Consider the following 15,318-nt stretch of genomic DNA (forward strand, 5'->3'; position numbering starts at 1 on the left):
GGGTGATTCCTCTTCTTAGAACGTTGAGTGAGAAATCTGAAACCCAGTAGGTCAAAACAGGATTATTTTTAAAGTAGACAGTGTTGAAGTCTAAGGCAGGAAGATGACAATAATTAAAAACAATGCTTTCAGAAAAAAAGTAAGAGACCCTGGTGCATCTAGTATTTCCTGATGTATTGTTGGTGCAGCCTCACCTTGAGTGCTGCGTGCAGTTCTGGGACCCACAGTTTAAGAAGGACATGAAGGTCCTTGAATACGTCCAGAGGATGGCAACAAAGCTAGTGGAAGGACCTGAGGAAACCTGTGAGGAGCAGCTTAGAGCTTTGGGCTTGTCTAGTTTGGAGAAAATGAGATTGAGGGGTGACCTCATTGCTCTCTACAGCTTCCAGAGGGGGGATGTGGAAAGGGAGGTGCTGATCTCTTCTTCCTGGGATCCAGTGGTAACGTATGTGGGAACGGTTGAAAGCTGCATCAGGGGAAGTTCAGACTGAACACTTGGAAGCATTTCTTTACCAAGAGGGTGGTCAAACACTGGAACAGGATTCCTAGAGAGGTGATCATTGCCCCAAGCAGTCAGTGTTTAAGACACATTTAGACAATGCCCTTAAAAACATGGTCAGCCCTAAAGTGATCAGACAGTTGGATTAGTGATCGTTGTTAAGCCCCTTCCAACTTCGTTGTACATTCTTCCCAACTGAAATACTTCTGTTTTGTTCGGTTCTGGTAGGAGGGCTAGACTTTCAAGAGAGGGAGCTGTGGAAGGGGGTGATTCATTCTAGCATGTTATCAGAGCACCACTTTCATCCTGATATAGTTCTCTGCCAGTGCCCTCCACAAAAGTGTTACACTGGCTGCATATGATAGGGGAATTATTATGACAGGAGAATTCCCAAATCCCATGGTGGCAGCTTTTAGTCTTTTTTTATGTGACACCGGTGGTTAAAAAACAAAAACAACTTAACAGGGATATAAATCAGGTTGGCAAATTTACTTTCTGCTAATAACTGCAGCACACATGCAGTCAGCAATCCAGTGAGATTAAAGAGGAATGAAGCTTAAAGTTGAACATGGATATTTTTAGTAATTTAATGAGAAAATAACCAATTTCTACCACATTGAAACCAAAAGCTGACAACTACATTGTTACTACTCTATGTCCTTCCTAACAGCATTACTTTGCAAAAAGAAGAGCAACCTTACGTCATTTAGGTGCCTACAGATTAATAGATGCTGTGACAAGTAAGGGAGTGTCACAAAATTGAAGGAAGGGGAAGTGATGGCAGAGCAATCTCTAACTGAGGCTTCATTGCTACTGCTAGATTTTGTACCTCAGATATATTTTCCTTGCTAATTGCAAGTGAGAAGAAATTTTTTCTGTGCTTGGACAACTGTATAATTTCCATTTAAAATTCTCGCCCTCTGAAGCATCTCATTGTTTCATGTTGATCTAATGGTCTGGGCTGCCTCAGCAATGGCATAAGATCCTCTCAGAAGTCATCTCCATTCAGGAGGAATCTTATTTATCCAACTGTTTGCATTAGGTTTTCAGGCTGCTCGTTTCCTGCCACCCTGTGTGTTTATTTTCTTTTCAGCTAAATTAATTTCACCTAACTTTTCTCATGCCATTTAATTTAGGGATTCAATGGAAACAAACGTCTGATAGAAGGTATTTTATGACTTGCGTTGTTTGAGCACTTGAGTTGAGACTGTTGTCAGTGTTTTTCTTGGCACAGCTCAGCCTCCTGCAGTACAGTGGTAGCTGGGAGCAATACAGTAGTAAACCCACCAGCAGCAGAATGTGATCCAGTCTTTGTTTTAATCTGGAGAGCAATCAGCATTGCAATTAGTATCCAAAAACTCTCTAGGACACATGCTTAACAGTTTGGCTTTGGTTTTTGTTTTGGTTTTGCTGGGTTTTGTTCATGAATAAATCATGTGAGATCTCCAAATAGCAATTGGCACATGCAACACAAGGAGGCCTGTGGCCAGTGCAGTACTAAAATACCACATACAGCATCTGACCAGCCTGCTGCAGTGTGCTAAAGACAGGGCACCCAGCTTGGAGGTAAAAAGCGGGGGCACTCAACTTCAGCTCATTTTTGCGCTATTTGGATCTGTGCAGTCTGGTCCTTTTCAATGCTCAGGCAAAGTAAGAGTCTCAAACACTGGCAAAACCCAACCACGGCTGCCTCCCACACCTGAGGGAGGTTTTGGCGGCCCCACATCCCAGCTGTTGAGCAGCTAGCCTTAGGCTGTGCGGGGAACTAGTCCTCTGCCCTCCCACATGTACAAGGGGTCCTTGCCACTCAGGAATTGCATCATACGCTCCATTTACAGAAAAACAAGAAGCAATATCTCAGGGTGTTGGGACATTTAGTTTGACACTGATTTCTACTACTCTTCTTTTTCAACTTGATACTGTGGAATTAAACAATGTGCATGAAGGGTAAATAGGGTTTTTCTTTTGGCCACTTTTAAAGGAAATCAGCTGGGGAGTGAGAGGGGATGTTTCCCACACACCCCTCTTGGCTGGAGTCTGCTTCCTGCAATGCCCATGTGCTTTTGCCTCTTAATCACTGGGACTTTCAAGCAGATGATGATGGTGGGGAAGGTTAGACAATGCTTTGTCATGTCTTGCTTGATGATGAGAAATGACATGTCCAAGGCAAGGAGGGTAGACTGGGAAACATTTCACGTGGAAGAACTGAGGGTCTTGGTGAATGATCCCATCCATGCAAATGTAGCACTTGTCTAGTTTTGAATTAGGAATAGGGTGTGGAGAGGTCCCCCATGCAGTCACTGGAGTGCAACGGGCACTCCAGCTCGAACTGTGGCAGTGCCTGTGTGCCTTTACACTGTATTGAGGGTAATCTGGCTTTGTAAAATAACAGTAATTTACAATGTCACTTGCTGTAATTGAGGGAAATACTCTTCCCTCCTCATCTGCAGCTGACTGGAAAATCTATACATGTCTTTTACTTTCTGTGATTATATTATATGCTGGCTATAGAATGAAATAAAAAGTAGTTTGAAATGATGATCTGTTCATGTTCCAAGCAGCGAAAGCTGCAGAAAAAGGGAGCAAATATGTTTTGAAATAATTACTGCTTGTCAGCTTGCTTCAGTCTTTTCAGCACTTTCTCTTAGTCAGGAATATTGTGGAACATATGGATATCTGTATGCCTTTATGTAAACACTTTGCCGTCAGTCACCAAGTATTTATGAGCATTATGGTCAGATTTAACTGTGACTGTCTTACAGTGATCAGTGAATACTGAATTCTTTAGCCAAATCCCTATACAATGTATATGTAAGTGAGAAGCAAGTGAAAAGTGTACATACTCACAATGAAAAGTCTTTTTGAAGATTTCAGACCAAGGCATCTTGGAAGCTAAGGCATCCTTGGGTCTCTTCTGCTCTCTTGGCTCTGCTCGATCTCGGATCACATTCCCATTTTGACCCGAAATAATTTGTGCTGTGGATGGGCTTGTCATTTCCACAGCACTGTGGGCTGGCATGCACAGCACCATGGGTGTGGAGGGGAATGTGCTCACTTCCTCTTGCCTGTGCAACATCAGTCCTGCTCCACATCTGGAGCTGGGGGACGTGGGCAAAGAGAGCTGGATGTTGTACTGTCATGAGTCTGGCAGTAACACAGCTGAGCGCTTTGCGTGATAGCTGCAAAATCCCAGCTGAATTTTACGTCTTCTGTGTGCTGCCCTAGGCAAGCTGGAATTTCTCCTTTATTAGAAGATCAGTGAACAACAAGAAACAGTGGGTGGTTTAAAAAAGAACCAATGATTTACATATTGCACACATCCATAATTTCTTAATGTTGAATGTTTTATGCAAGCAATGTAGTGCCAAAAACTTGGCGATGTGCATTGAGTTTCAAATAGCTGCTCTCTCTCTTCATAGCAGTGTTTGGAAAGCAAATGTTTGGTTAATTCATGGTTAAGCACTTTTGCAATACAGAAGGTGTTCTTCATTTCAAGGTGTCTTTCCTAAGAAAGCAAAGTGTACTTTTGGTTTTTGAATTCATGCAGACCTTGTTTGTAAGTGGTGATTAAGATTTTACAAATACTTCAGGAGCTCTTTGAACTTGTATGTTGGGTAGGTCAGTGCATGCTAAATGTTTTTATAAGTAGTTTTCTATTCATTTTTTGCTTCCCTCTTCCTCCCACTCTTTTACTTTGCATGACCAAAATTCCCTCAAAGTGCAACTTCAGGTATTTGGGGTAAAAGATGTTTCATGATCTGCATAAACTGATAGGACAGTCACATTAAAGCAGTGCAAGATTAAGAGCAATCGTGCACAGTCCTGTAGATACTGATATTAATAAGTTTGTATTTTGGTTTTGACAATGTAATTTATTTTCAATTTGTGAATGAGCATTAGGTAAGGAAAGGCTTAAAGGCAGACCTAACAGTGCTCAGCAGCCGTCCCCAAGACCCAACAGTAAGGATCAGCAAGCACATCTCCAAGGCAGCCCGGTTTCTGCCCTTTGGTATCCTCAAAGTTTCCACTCTTTTTGGATCATAGAGAGGATACTAGTGACGAATGAAGGGATCATTCATAGTACCACATAGCACCTGTGTGATACTGCCAGTCCACATTTCCAGTGGCCCATGCTTATGATTCTTTGGTGTGATTTGTCTCCAATACAAGTGACTACAGTTACTGATGAAGCCCATGGGAGCTGTGCTGTACATATCTACAGTGTTACACAAATCACTCTGAAATAATAGATTGACTTGGAAATATCAAATGTTCCACATGAACCAAACAAGATGAGAGGAAAGTATTAGCATCTATGCACCTCTTCCTTAGTTTATCACCTGTAAACTTTAGTATAGTGTTACCTAATTGCAGTTTCATTAAATCAATTAGTTAGAAAGTAAACAAGGTGCTACAGAAAACTCCTGAGGGGAGAGAAGAAAAGATGGTATTGTATGCAGTGGATAAGGCGTATGAGAAATTTTTGAAACTATGACAAAAATTAAAGTTTGAAATACTTTGCTTACCCAGTGTACAATATAAAATCAGGATTTTCAATCTGGAGGCATTGTCTGATTAATCATTTAACATAAACTTAACATTGTGATCTTTTGCTGATGCTGAATTAATTTGGCTTCTGTTTAAGAAAGGCTGGTTGGGTTTTTTTCCCAGTTTTAGTTTGCAACAGAATATTAAATACTTCGAGTTCAAAGACCATTGTTTTTCATCCTATATGTGGAACATTTTATGTAATATTATGCGTATTGCTTTAGAGATGTGTTACTATATATTTTACTTTCTTTTCTCTGTTGAAGTCATTTGAATTCTAATAGCTCTGCTGCTTTTCTGGTTTTGTTCTGTAAGCCTGAAATAAGGAGGAAAGTAATGTGTCTGCCATTATAAAGAAATGAAATCAGGCAAGGTAAGGCAGTATTAACACTTCAGTGCTCACTAAACCTTTGTGCATTCAATAAGAGATGAATAATTCTAATTGATTAGAAGTGGTTATTCTAGAAAGGAGGGGGTGGTGGGTTGTCCTGTTTTCTTCCTTGTCCTGTAAGAAAGAATGGAAGAGGGTGAAAAGCATTCTAAAGCTGCCATTCACTGTAATTCTATTTCAGAACATTTCTGGCTGAGTTATTATAGGCTTCAATAAGAGATACCTATTACAGTTAAATTTGTGCTGTGGGTATATTACTTAGTTTAGGTGAATAAATGATGCTGCACTAGTGGATGAAGGACTATGACCAGTTCACTGTACAGTGATTCTTGCAGGGATTAAAAAAAAAGCTGTTTCTTTCAGAGATCTCCTGAATAGGTTTCCTGTTTTAACTTTGTCTTTGGAGAGCCTCCTTTGGAGCAAAGAGCACAATGCACAGACTGTTATCAAATGCAAAATATGACCACGTGTGAATGCGCAAATAAAGTGTGAAATGTTTGTGGAATGGTTACAGTGTTTACCATTCTTTTTTGTACTGCCAGAGATAACAAGTGGGAATAACTGTTTTTTGTTTTAGCTGTTGCTGTGAGAAACTGAGGAGCAAATTGCTTGGGGTCAAATGAAGCAGTTTATTATTCTGCTTTGCAGAAGAATATACATTTCCTATTTTCAAGTGATCTTTTGTTTCCTTTTTAATTATCACACTGAGGTCAATTTGTTTTCCTTTTTATGGGGAGACAGGGACAGCATACATTTGTGTCTGGTTTTGATGGATAAACTATTCATGTGCAGAATTTTTCCCTGCTCTGTGGTTTCTATTGCTAGCCTGAACTGTACATCACATCTTTCATAACAACATTCTAAATTATTTATTTTGAAAGATCAGAAGAATTTGTTTTGGAAAGAAATATGAGCCACAGTAGAGGCAGTGCTCCCACAGGGGTCTCTCCTTGTTCTGAGGAGGGGGATATGTGAAGGAAGACCCAGCGCGGCTCCACAGGAGTACAGTGTGAGGAAGGAGAAGCTGGTGCAACTAAGAAGCAGCGGTATTTGAAGGCTACCACCTCTGAAATTGTGTGTGTGTGAGTGGTTGGATCTGAAAGACTTGTGCTTTAAGTTCAGAAGTGATGCAAAATTAATTTTAGGTGGGACTCCATAACTGTACAGAAAAAGCGCACTTACAGAGTATTGTACAGAAGTAATCTGATACATTTTTCAATATGAGCCTAGCAAATGTATACTGCTCTTACACTAACTAATACTGGATTCAGGGTTTTTTCACAACTCTTTCTAAAAAATGCCTGAGTAATACTTTTGGAATCAAGAATTCAGATTTTATTGCCACTTATTTAGTAAAACTGCTTTAAAAGGCAGGTTTCAGCATAACAGTCAGGATGAGTGAAACTAATTTGTTATTGTGAAACCTTGTTAGGAATTAGGTTCATTAAACATGTACTTTTCACTGCTTTCTGCTAAAGGATTAAGTGCGGACTCAGTGCCTTGCCTAGCTAATCTTCAGTGACAGTATGGGCTGCAACACTGCAAACTGAACTGACACATGCCAAGCCTGTGTTTTCTATAAAGTTAAACAGATCGGCTTTGCTGTCATGGCAGTTGACTCTACAGCATGCTTTGTTTGAAGCCGCAGCACAAGAAACATGCAAGAATTCCAGCAAGGACTTTGCTGTCTAACTCTTTTGCAAGCCTTTCAATGAGTTGTTTTTTGGTGGCTTTTTTTTCTCTGCTTCAATACAACTTGAAGCCATTAGCAAAACATTTTCAAGCTACTCAGCTGCTGTAGAAGTGCGACCATTCAGGGTTAATCTGTAACAGCAAAGAGCATCAGAGGAGAAAGTTATCTGGTTGCATGATTGCAATGTCTTTCTTTTAAAAGAAGCTGCAACATCAAAGCTTAATTGTTGTTTTCCATCAAAGCAAAGTTGTTTTCCTTAGGCTGCACCTTGTTTTATTCTCTGTATGTGTCTGAGCATGGGAACAAGAAGAGCTAGAGATTTAATTTTCCCTCTCATGTTTTGAACTAATTCAGCCATACTTCTGGGTTCATTTCATAACCATACTACAGGACAGTATTTCACACAGCTGCATATTGCTCACGCCTTCCTGTGATGTGCTCATTTGTACCTGTTGAAACAAACATTAAAGCTAGCAAACAGAATTCCAGAATCATTTGGGAGAGATGGAATGGGAGAGAAGGAATGGAAGAGATCTTAAAGAACATCTGCTTCTAAGCCTCTGCCATGGTCACTTACCCTGTTCCCACTTAGGGCATGTGTTACTTTGCAAGTTATACAGCGGTGGAAAAGCTGGCTCAGCAGCAATGATGTAAATGTCGGATTTGATCTTGGACAAATAATCAGGCTAACAAGATTCCTGACAGTGGTTGTGTAGTAATCACATAAGAGACTTTAGACACTGTCAATCTGCAGTTAATCACAGCAATTGCAGGTAAGTCCTTCATAAATAGCTTTTTTTTAGGCTTCAAAACTACTAGTGTAAAGAAAAGCCAGAAGTGCTTCTTCTGCTTCTATAAAACAACCTATCAAGGTTTCCTACCAGTTTATGCTATGAAGAGCTATCTAGCATACTGACCTGTGCCCAAGGGGCTATACGGATGCCTCACCTGTTCTGATAACTGATTATGGACATAAACCCCCATAAAAAAATTAAATAAAATTAAAGTAAAATTAAAATCTGAGCTGCATATTTAAAATATGTTTATGTCAAGATTAGCAGGTATATCCTGTGCACTTTCAAATAATTAATGTTATATCCCCTCACTAAGAGTTACAAGCTCAGTAAGTCTATGTAGCATCTTAATAAATTGTTCATTGTGCCACTAGATCTGAATCCAAGCTTTGCATTTTAACAGTGAATCAAATTCAGACACCACATCCAAACCCATGAAGTCATATTTCCCAGCCTAAACAATTGAATCTGCACAATAAAGCAGTGCAGGTTTTTTTTCTACATAGAAATTATCCAGCCTTGCAAATCTTTCAGAGGAGGAGAAATGTTTTCTTGGTGGGGACCTAGCACTTAGTATTTGAATATTTGTACTTAAATATGAGTCTTAAATACCCAAAAAGGTATTTAAAGGGTCTGGTTGAACAAAACATTTTAACAGTTAACATAATAAACCGTATTAAAATACTACAGGCTTTCTGCTTATTCCTCTGTGTGCCAGGAATGATTAGGGTACACTTAGGGGTGACATGACTGCTGTCTTCACTTTGCTTGGCCACCTTGGTGGAGATGTTGTGTTTGCAAAGGATGCCTGTAAAGGGATTGTGATTTGTATACATGGATCTTCTAGGAACTCAGCTGAAATCTTTCTTGTTGAATTTGAAGACGGTTCCTGTGTTGCTGTCCACAAAATGGATTCAGAATTGGGTTATTCAAAATGCTGTGTATCACTCAAATATGTGTATGTTAGCCCCAAGTGAATAATGACTTATTCTGTACTTCTGGAGAGAAAAAATATCTGTCTGCCTAGAGTTCCTTGATCATCTTCATATTTCTCATATTGTGAAATTTTCTTATGACTGTGTTTTAGTTGTTTTTTCTTTGCCATAAGCTAACTTTCTGTTCCAGTTGAAAATGTCATTAGAAATAACAAACATTTCCTTTTTGTGTGTGTTTTTTTCATCCCATACAGTGTGAAAGGAGCAGATGCTGGCAACGTGATCAGAATATTTGTACCAGATATTGGGATGTCCATTGCTAGTCTGGCAATATGGCTCATCTGTCGCAACATGTTTCAGAAGCCAGTAACGGAGGATGCAGCACAGTGCAACATGCAATTTGAAAATGAGGAAATGGTATCAAATACACCTTTCTATCTGCATGGCTTTTCACTAAGAGTGAGCTTTGGCATTCCAGTCTAAGATGCTTTCTGAAATGGTTTTACATGGACTGGGTGTGTTAAGTAGTGAACTTACTTTCAGGAAACTTAAACAATCGCTTTTAAAGTGGAAAAGCTACAGTTGTTACTATTTTGCGAAAACAAAGCAGAATATGAAAAGTAGTAGATATGCTACTGAATTTTTCAAATCGTTTTGACTTAAGAAATGATCGTAATGGTTGATCACAAATTGTTTCTTCACTAGAGCTGTTGGCTGAGTCTGAGGTTATTTTTCTACATACATTGCTCAGTTTCTTGTATAGCATCCATATTTCCAAAGTTGTTATCGAAGAATAACAGCAGCATCTGAGTGGTTATCAGAAAGACTCTTAGGAGAAGGGAAGGGAAATTGTGTTTTACGTTCATGGAAGGAGTTATACCAAACTGTGGTCATCCTGCATAATCTTGAGGATCATTTTTGGGAATGAATTAGCTGGAAGTGTTGATGCGTTTGCTGTATATTTTGCTAGTGGGAAGAAGAGATACTGAATGCAGAAAAATCCACAGAAAGAGAGAGACAATTTTATAATATAAAAAGCTGCAGTGGGAATTAAGCCCAGGGTGCAGAGAAATTCCTACTACTAATCTTAACGTGTTTTTTATCAGAATGTCTAGTGTGCCTTGGGTCTCATTTTCTGTCTTTTTTTTTATATGGGTGGAATATTTCTTCCTTTACTCTCAAAACTCCATTTTTAGGGGAACAGTTGCAACTTATTTCAAATAGAAATTGCACTTTGAAGTGGATGAAGTATTTAGGGGGATCAGCTGCCCATTTTGGTGTCATTGGGGGCGGGGAAGGAAGCCTCTCTGCCTGTTGCCATGTTGTCTGGACTATGGTATTGCCAGAAGCTCTTTGAGTTTTTAGCAAGTGAGAGATCGGTATCAGGACTGTGCTTCATGCTCAGTTGCAGCTGTAATTCTTGAAGGCTCTCCTGGCAGCTGAGATTTGCCTGAAGATTCCAGATTTAACTACACATTGGAGAATATGTAGGCCTAAATCTGATGAGCATACACAAGGTTTTGCTGCTTCTCCCGGAAGGTGGTTTTATCAGCTTCAGATATGTCTATTGTTGAAGCTGTGCAAAATGGATTTAGCAGCAGGCTACAGTCTGGGTCTGTACACATAAGGGGAGGCATCTGAAGGATTAAGAAGTGTGGCTAGTTAGCATGCTTTGTGTTCAGCCAGTCTCTCTTAAAGAAGATTGCATTTTGCCAAAGTGACCTCTAACGGATTTTTTGAAGCCCTTGATCTCCTGGAAAGAAAGCATGCACGTGCATAAAACAGGAGTAATCTGATAGCAGAACCTCCAAAGAAAAACCAAAAAGTGCATTCTTAAATTCCCTGGATTTAGATTATGAAGTTCGGATACTTACCTTTTGTATGGTTCAAAGGTGAGCCTGAGCCTGGAGCCTGGGTCTGAAGGGAGCTCAGTCTCATGGAGAGGATGGGTGCTGGCTTCCAGGTAGGGTGCAATAGTCATTTGCCTGGAATGCAAAGGAAAATAATAAGCTAACAGTGGTTACATAGCACAGAGCTTTATATTGGGCTGGTTTTAGACTAGCTATCTCAAGGCAGTCCACCAATGCAACTACATGGGCCAGAATATTCCACAAAGGGAGAGTGTGGGGGAGAAGGAGAAAACTTTGACTGCAAGGAAATACTGAACTGGGCAAATAGAAATCTGTGTAAATACATTTCACTTCTTCACATCAAAACCCAGCAAACATTATTTATGTTCTGTTAACTGTATGTATTAGTGAACACAGCAGCTATGTTTAGATTTAGTGACACCCAAAGCTCTGTCACAGGCTTTTATTTTATTTTTTATTAAAAAAAAAAAAGATAAGAGTTTCTGTCATGTGAGGTGATCCCCAATGCTGTAAGGAATTCTGGTCTTCACAGCTGAAATGGTGAATCTTCATCAGAATAACCTGCTTGATTTTTAATGGAGTGAAATGGAGAGTGGAAAATTAAATACCTATTAAACACATTTTTCCAAATGTCAGCTTTCTCTTTCTAGGTGCCTGCACATAACATCCTGGAATCATTTCTGCTAGTTAGGAAGAGGCTGCAGAAGCAGCCGAATCTGCTAGGAATATGTATTTGGCAGGACTGCGTGTAAGGAACCTAATGCATATGCAGAGCATGTAGCTGAGTGTCTGAATTTGGGAGAATATTGGCATGATCTAAAATGGGTCCAAACTGTGTGAGTTTCCCATGATAACTCTCAATTCTTCCTTGGTAAAGCACACTGGGAAAGGGAAAACTAAGTAAGTGATCAGTTCTTTGAATTCTGTATTAGCTGACTGATGCCTGTGTCTGCATGTTGGTGCAGCTCTCTACTAATGCTGTTAACTCCATTGAATTAAAAAACACATAATGAGCTGCAGCAGTAACTCCCCTACAAACAAACGCTTCAGGAGAAGTGTTGAGTTTGGTACTGTGCCTCCAAGGGAAATAGTCCTGCATTTGTTAGACCAGCCCTGAAGCCAGTTCCAGAGCCGAAGGGCTTTTTCTGAGAGTTCCTGCTACCAGGCATCACAGATTCATGGTATGAGATTTTGTTAAGAATGCATCAACTGGTTCAGGCTGGCTCAAGAGAGCCATAAGAGAGGTGACTTCAGATTGCCAGATGTCTAGCCACAGATAGCTCTATAAATCAAGAAATCAGCATTGTGACTTCCAGGCAAAAGCAGAGAGTTTGTCTTGGAGTTTTTCTTGCAGCTTTACCTTTTTGCATGAAATTATTTACATTTAGCAATTCTCAGACCTCTTTGCTTCAGGCGAAAGTAAAATAGTATGGAAGCAGGCTTAATTAAAAAAGAAAGGTTAATCTATCTACTCCTTCCAAAATTTATGGAGAAAACCCATTAAATAATTAATACTTCTGAAAGTGACCTTTTCATTGCTCTGTGTGAATCCATCGCATTCCATTTTTTATATGGGCATGCTGAAAAAATGCCTGAAGTCGAGTGGCAGTATGTGGTGCTCAGTTATGCGCTGTACTTTGTCATGGCAGTCACCTCCAGAAACCAGCTGTAGAGTACAATGGATCAGATTGCTCATGGATTGAGATGCAATTCAAAATAAGAAAAAATATCAGAATCCAAATTAAGGACAACAAGAATTCATCCAAAAATTGATGTCCTTCACCATTACACTACATCCAGCTTCAAGGGAAACAGATCTCCATCAGAAAAGTATATTCTACAGAACAAAACTGGGAGGAGGAAGCTATAAGGCAGTGAGAGACTCTCTATTATTTGTAAGTAATGCTATCCCAGGAATAAGCAAAGAGTGTGGTTTTAATTAACAGTGAGTCATGAAGTAGGAAGGTCTGCCAGATACCAGGCTGCAGTCCAACTCATTACCACCCCTAAATGGTTGCACACTTGGAGCAAACGTGTCTGCAGGCCTTTTTTATTAGGGCTCAGAAAATTTAAAGCAGGTGAATTCAGCTGGAGACAGGCCCGGACTGCAAATACTGAAAAGCACAATGCCAGTCACAAGGTGTAAAATGGGGAAGAAAGTAAGAAAGAACAGCTAACTCCCAGCTGCAGCTGAAAGTATGACATTTCTGATTTGGTGCAGATGGTGTTTTATATGCCAAAATGCAGATGCAGTATATATACAGTCTGATAGGTATCAGAAAGGAGGTAGCTTTTTCTTTGACTATGGATGAATTGCCTAATATTGTAAGTGACAGTGGTGGGGAGGGAAATCCTTCTGAGATTGCACAACTTAAACTTTAGAAGAGTATTGATCTTTATCGGAATATACAATTGTAGTCTTCAATACAACTGATTTCCACGGCACTTACTGTGTTGTCCATCCAAGCCTGTTTCTTATCCATGATCTTCTAGAAAGCAAATGGGACCACTGTTTCTGTCTGTGTTGTCCCATAATCTGAGGCAAGCTTGATCCCAGATCCTCCACCTTTATTTTTTCTGCAGAAGGCAGAGATTTGTTTGGGATCAAAAAAAAAAAAAAGAAGAAAAAACAAACAACCAAACAACAGTGTGGCTTTCACTTTGGCCACAAACTTGGTGTGTGTCCTCCAGTCCATTACTTTATCTGTCTCTGGGCTTCTGTGTCCCTTGGCAAATAGGAGCAGTTAAAAATGCTCAGTTGCCTTTGTCTTGCTAAACAGTGACTATGCTGTGTCTTTCTAAACAGCAATCTGGCTATTTGTCCTGCACCTATAATGGGCACATAGTACATCAAAAGCTCTCTTATGGCCCAGGTCTCCAGGTGTGACTGCAATACCTAACAGTACAGAATGGATAGGCTCTGAAGGCTACAAATATGCCACGCCTTGTCCAAGGACTTCCTAGTCTAGAAATAGCCCATTGAGACCAGTATCCTCATCCTGAAAGTATCCGCTGCCTACTGGATAAGGGCAGTAAGCAAGTAAGGGAATACCTTTTTCTCCATATCTAACATTACAATTTATGCTGATCTCTCCTAGTGAGAGAATGGCTTTAATTCTAAAACATGTGGTTTCAAATCCGTTCCAAAAAATGTTGTTTTTAATTACAGCTACTCTGGATAATCTTGTTAAACATATAATTATCCAGACCCTTTTAAAATCTCATTAATTTCTTGGCTTTGGTGGCGTCGTGAAGCAAGGACTTCCACAATTTAATAAGTGCTCTCTAATTTTACTTTAAATTTAACACTTTTTAATTTTATGAAAGGTCCCTTGTATTACATGTTATAAAACACAGTGAGATGGTATAAAGGAACTCATATTATCTTGCATGTATGTCCTTTTAATGATAAGCAATCCCTGTTCTTTTTTCCTGTTTCTTTTGTCATTTTCATTACTTTTTTCTGAACTAGCTATAGTTCTGCAATAGTCACCTGAGCTACAGGGAATATCAATGCCTCAGCATTTCAGGTAAATGTTGATTTAAATGATGGTATTATGACAGTCACTGTTAGATTCAGAGATTGTTGGGTTGGAAAATTCTACTAGTGTGTCAATTATCTGGATGTCCTGTACCATATGGATAATTAGTTCAGTTTAGAGCACAGCTCCAAGAAAGGTCTGGCATCCCAGTCCTTGTATTTCCTAGCAGCTTGCCATTTTTCTTGCCTTCAGATGCAGAGATATCCTTTGAGCTTTTTACAATGGTGCCCATTTTTCATAAAGCCTATGATGGGTATATTTTTCCTGACATGATTTATTGTTTTGTTTTACCAGCATCAAACATTCACCTGACTTGATTAGCTCTCACTGATATGGGGCTTTTTGGTCCTAATTTCTCTGAACATCTTCTTCCCATATGGAACTTCTTCAGTGTTTGCTTCTCTTCAGAAACAGCAAATGATGGCTATTGTGGAAAATATGTGATAAAGAGGGAAAAAGAACTTCTTAGAGTTATAACTTCCTGGCTTCTTTTAGCTTCCTGATGACACCTCTTTTATTCTTTTTCTTTTTCCTTCTCATTGTCACCTCTGTTTAAATTGGCTTACCTTTTCAGGTTGGTTATAAATATATCGTTGGTTTTGACCTCTGGAGTATGTGCAAACTCAGTTGATTTTAGTGTGCTTTGAACATGGTGTAAGTAGGATTTAATAATCTTATTTTTGTGGCTTAAAAACAGTAGGTGAGGCTCTCATCGCTTCCCTTGTGATGTTTGTAATGGTGAAGTTTGCCAGACCTTACCCAGCTGCCTCCCACAGTAACAATTCTAATGCATCTCATCTTAACAAGGGTCAAAAGTTTACAAGTTACATTAGCTTCTTGGTTTGATGCACATGTCTTTGGATAAGTCTTAGCACAAATATATAATTATACTACAGCAGTGCCTCAGCTACATAAAAATACATAGTGCAATACCTTCTGTATTACCAAATGCTGTTAGCATGTTCAGCATGGAACTTTGGTGTGCACTTGTGTTTTGGTTAGATACACGACATGACGAAATTCTTCTTCTGGCAGCTTTGTAGTG

General features: G+C 39.5%; 1 protein-coding gene across 1 annotated transcript in view; it reads left to right on the top strand.

Annotated features, from left to right (window-relative positions):
* The window catches only part of PIEZO2 (piezo type mechanosensitive ion channel component 2), a 295,110-nt gene that overhangs the window by 153,490 nt on the left and 126,302 nt on the right, over positions 1-15,318 (top strand). The window contains exon 5 of the mRNA XM_057397456.1: positions 9,115-9,277. Coding sequence (XP_057253439.1) covers positions 9,115-9,277 — 163 coding nt within the window. The remainder of the gene's footprint in view (positions 1-9,114; positions 9,278-15,318) is intronic.

The sequence above is a fragment of the Pezoporus wallicus genome, unplaced genomic scaffold (assembly GCF_028554395.1).
Source record: "Pezoporus wallicus isolate ANWC-B61680 ecotype Strahan unplaced genomic scaffold, APGP_CSIRO_Pwel_v1 contig_227, whole genome shotgun sequence".
In the NCBI taxonomy this organism is placed as follows: Eukaryota; Metazoa; Chordata; class Aves; order Psittaciformes; family Psittacidae; genus Pezoporus; species Pezoporus wallicus.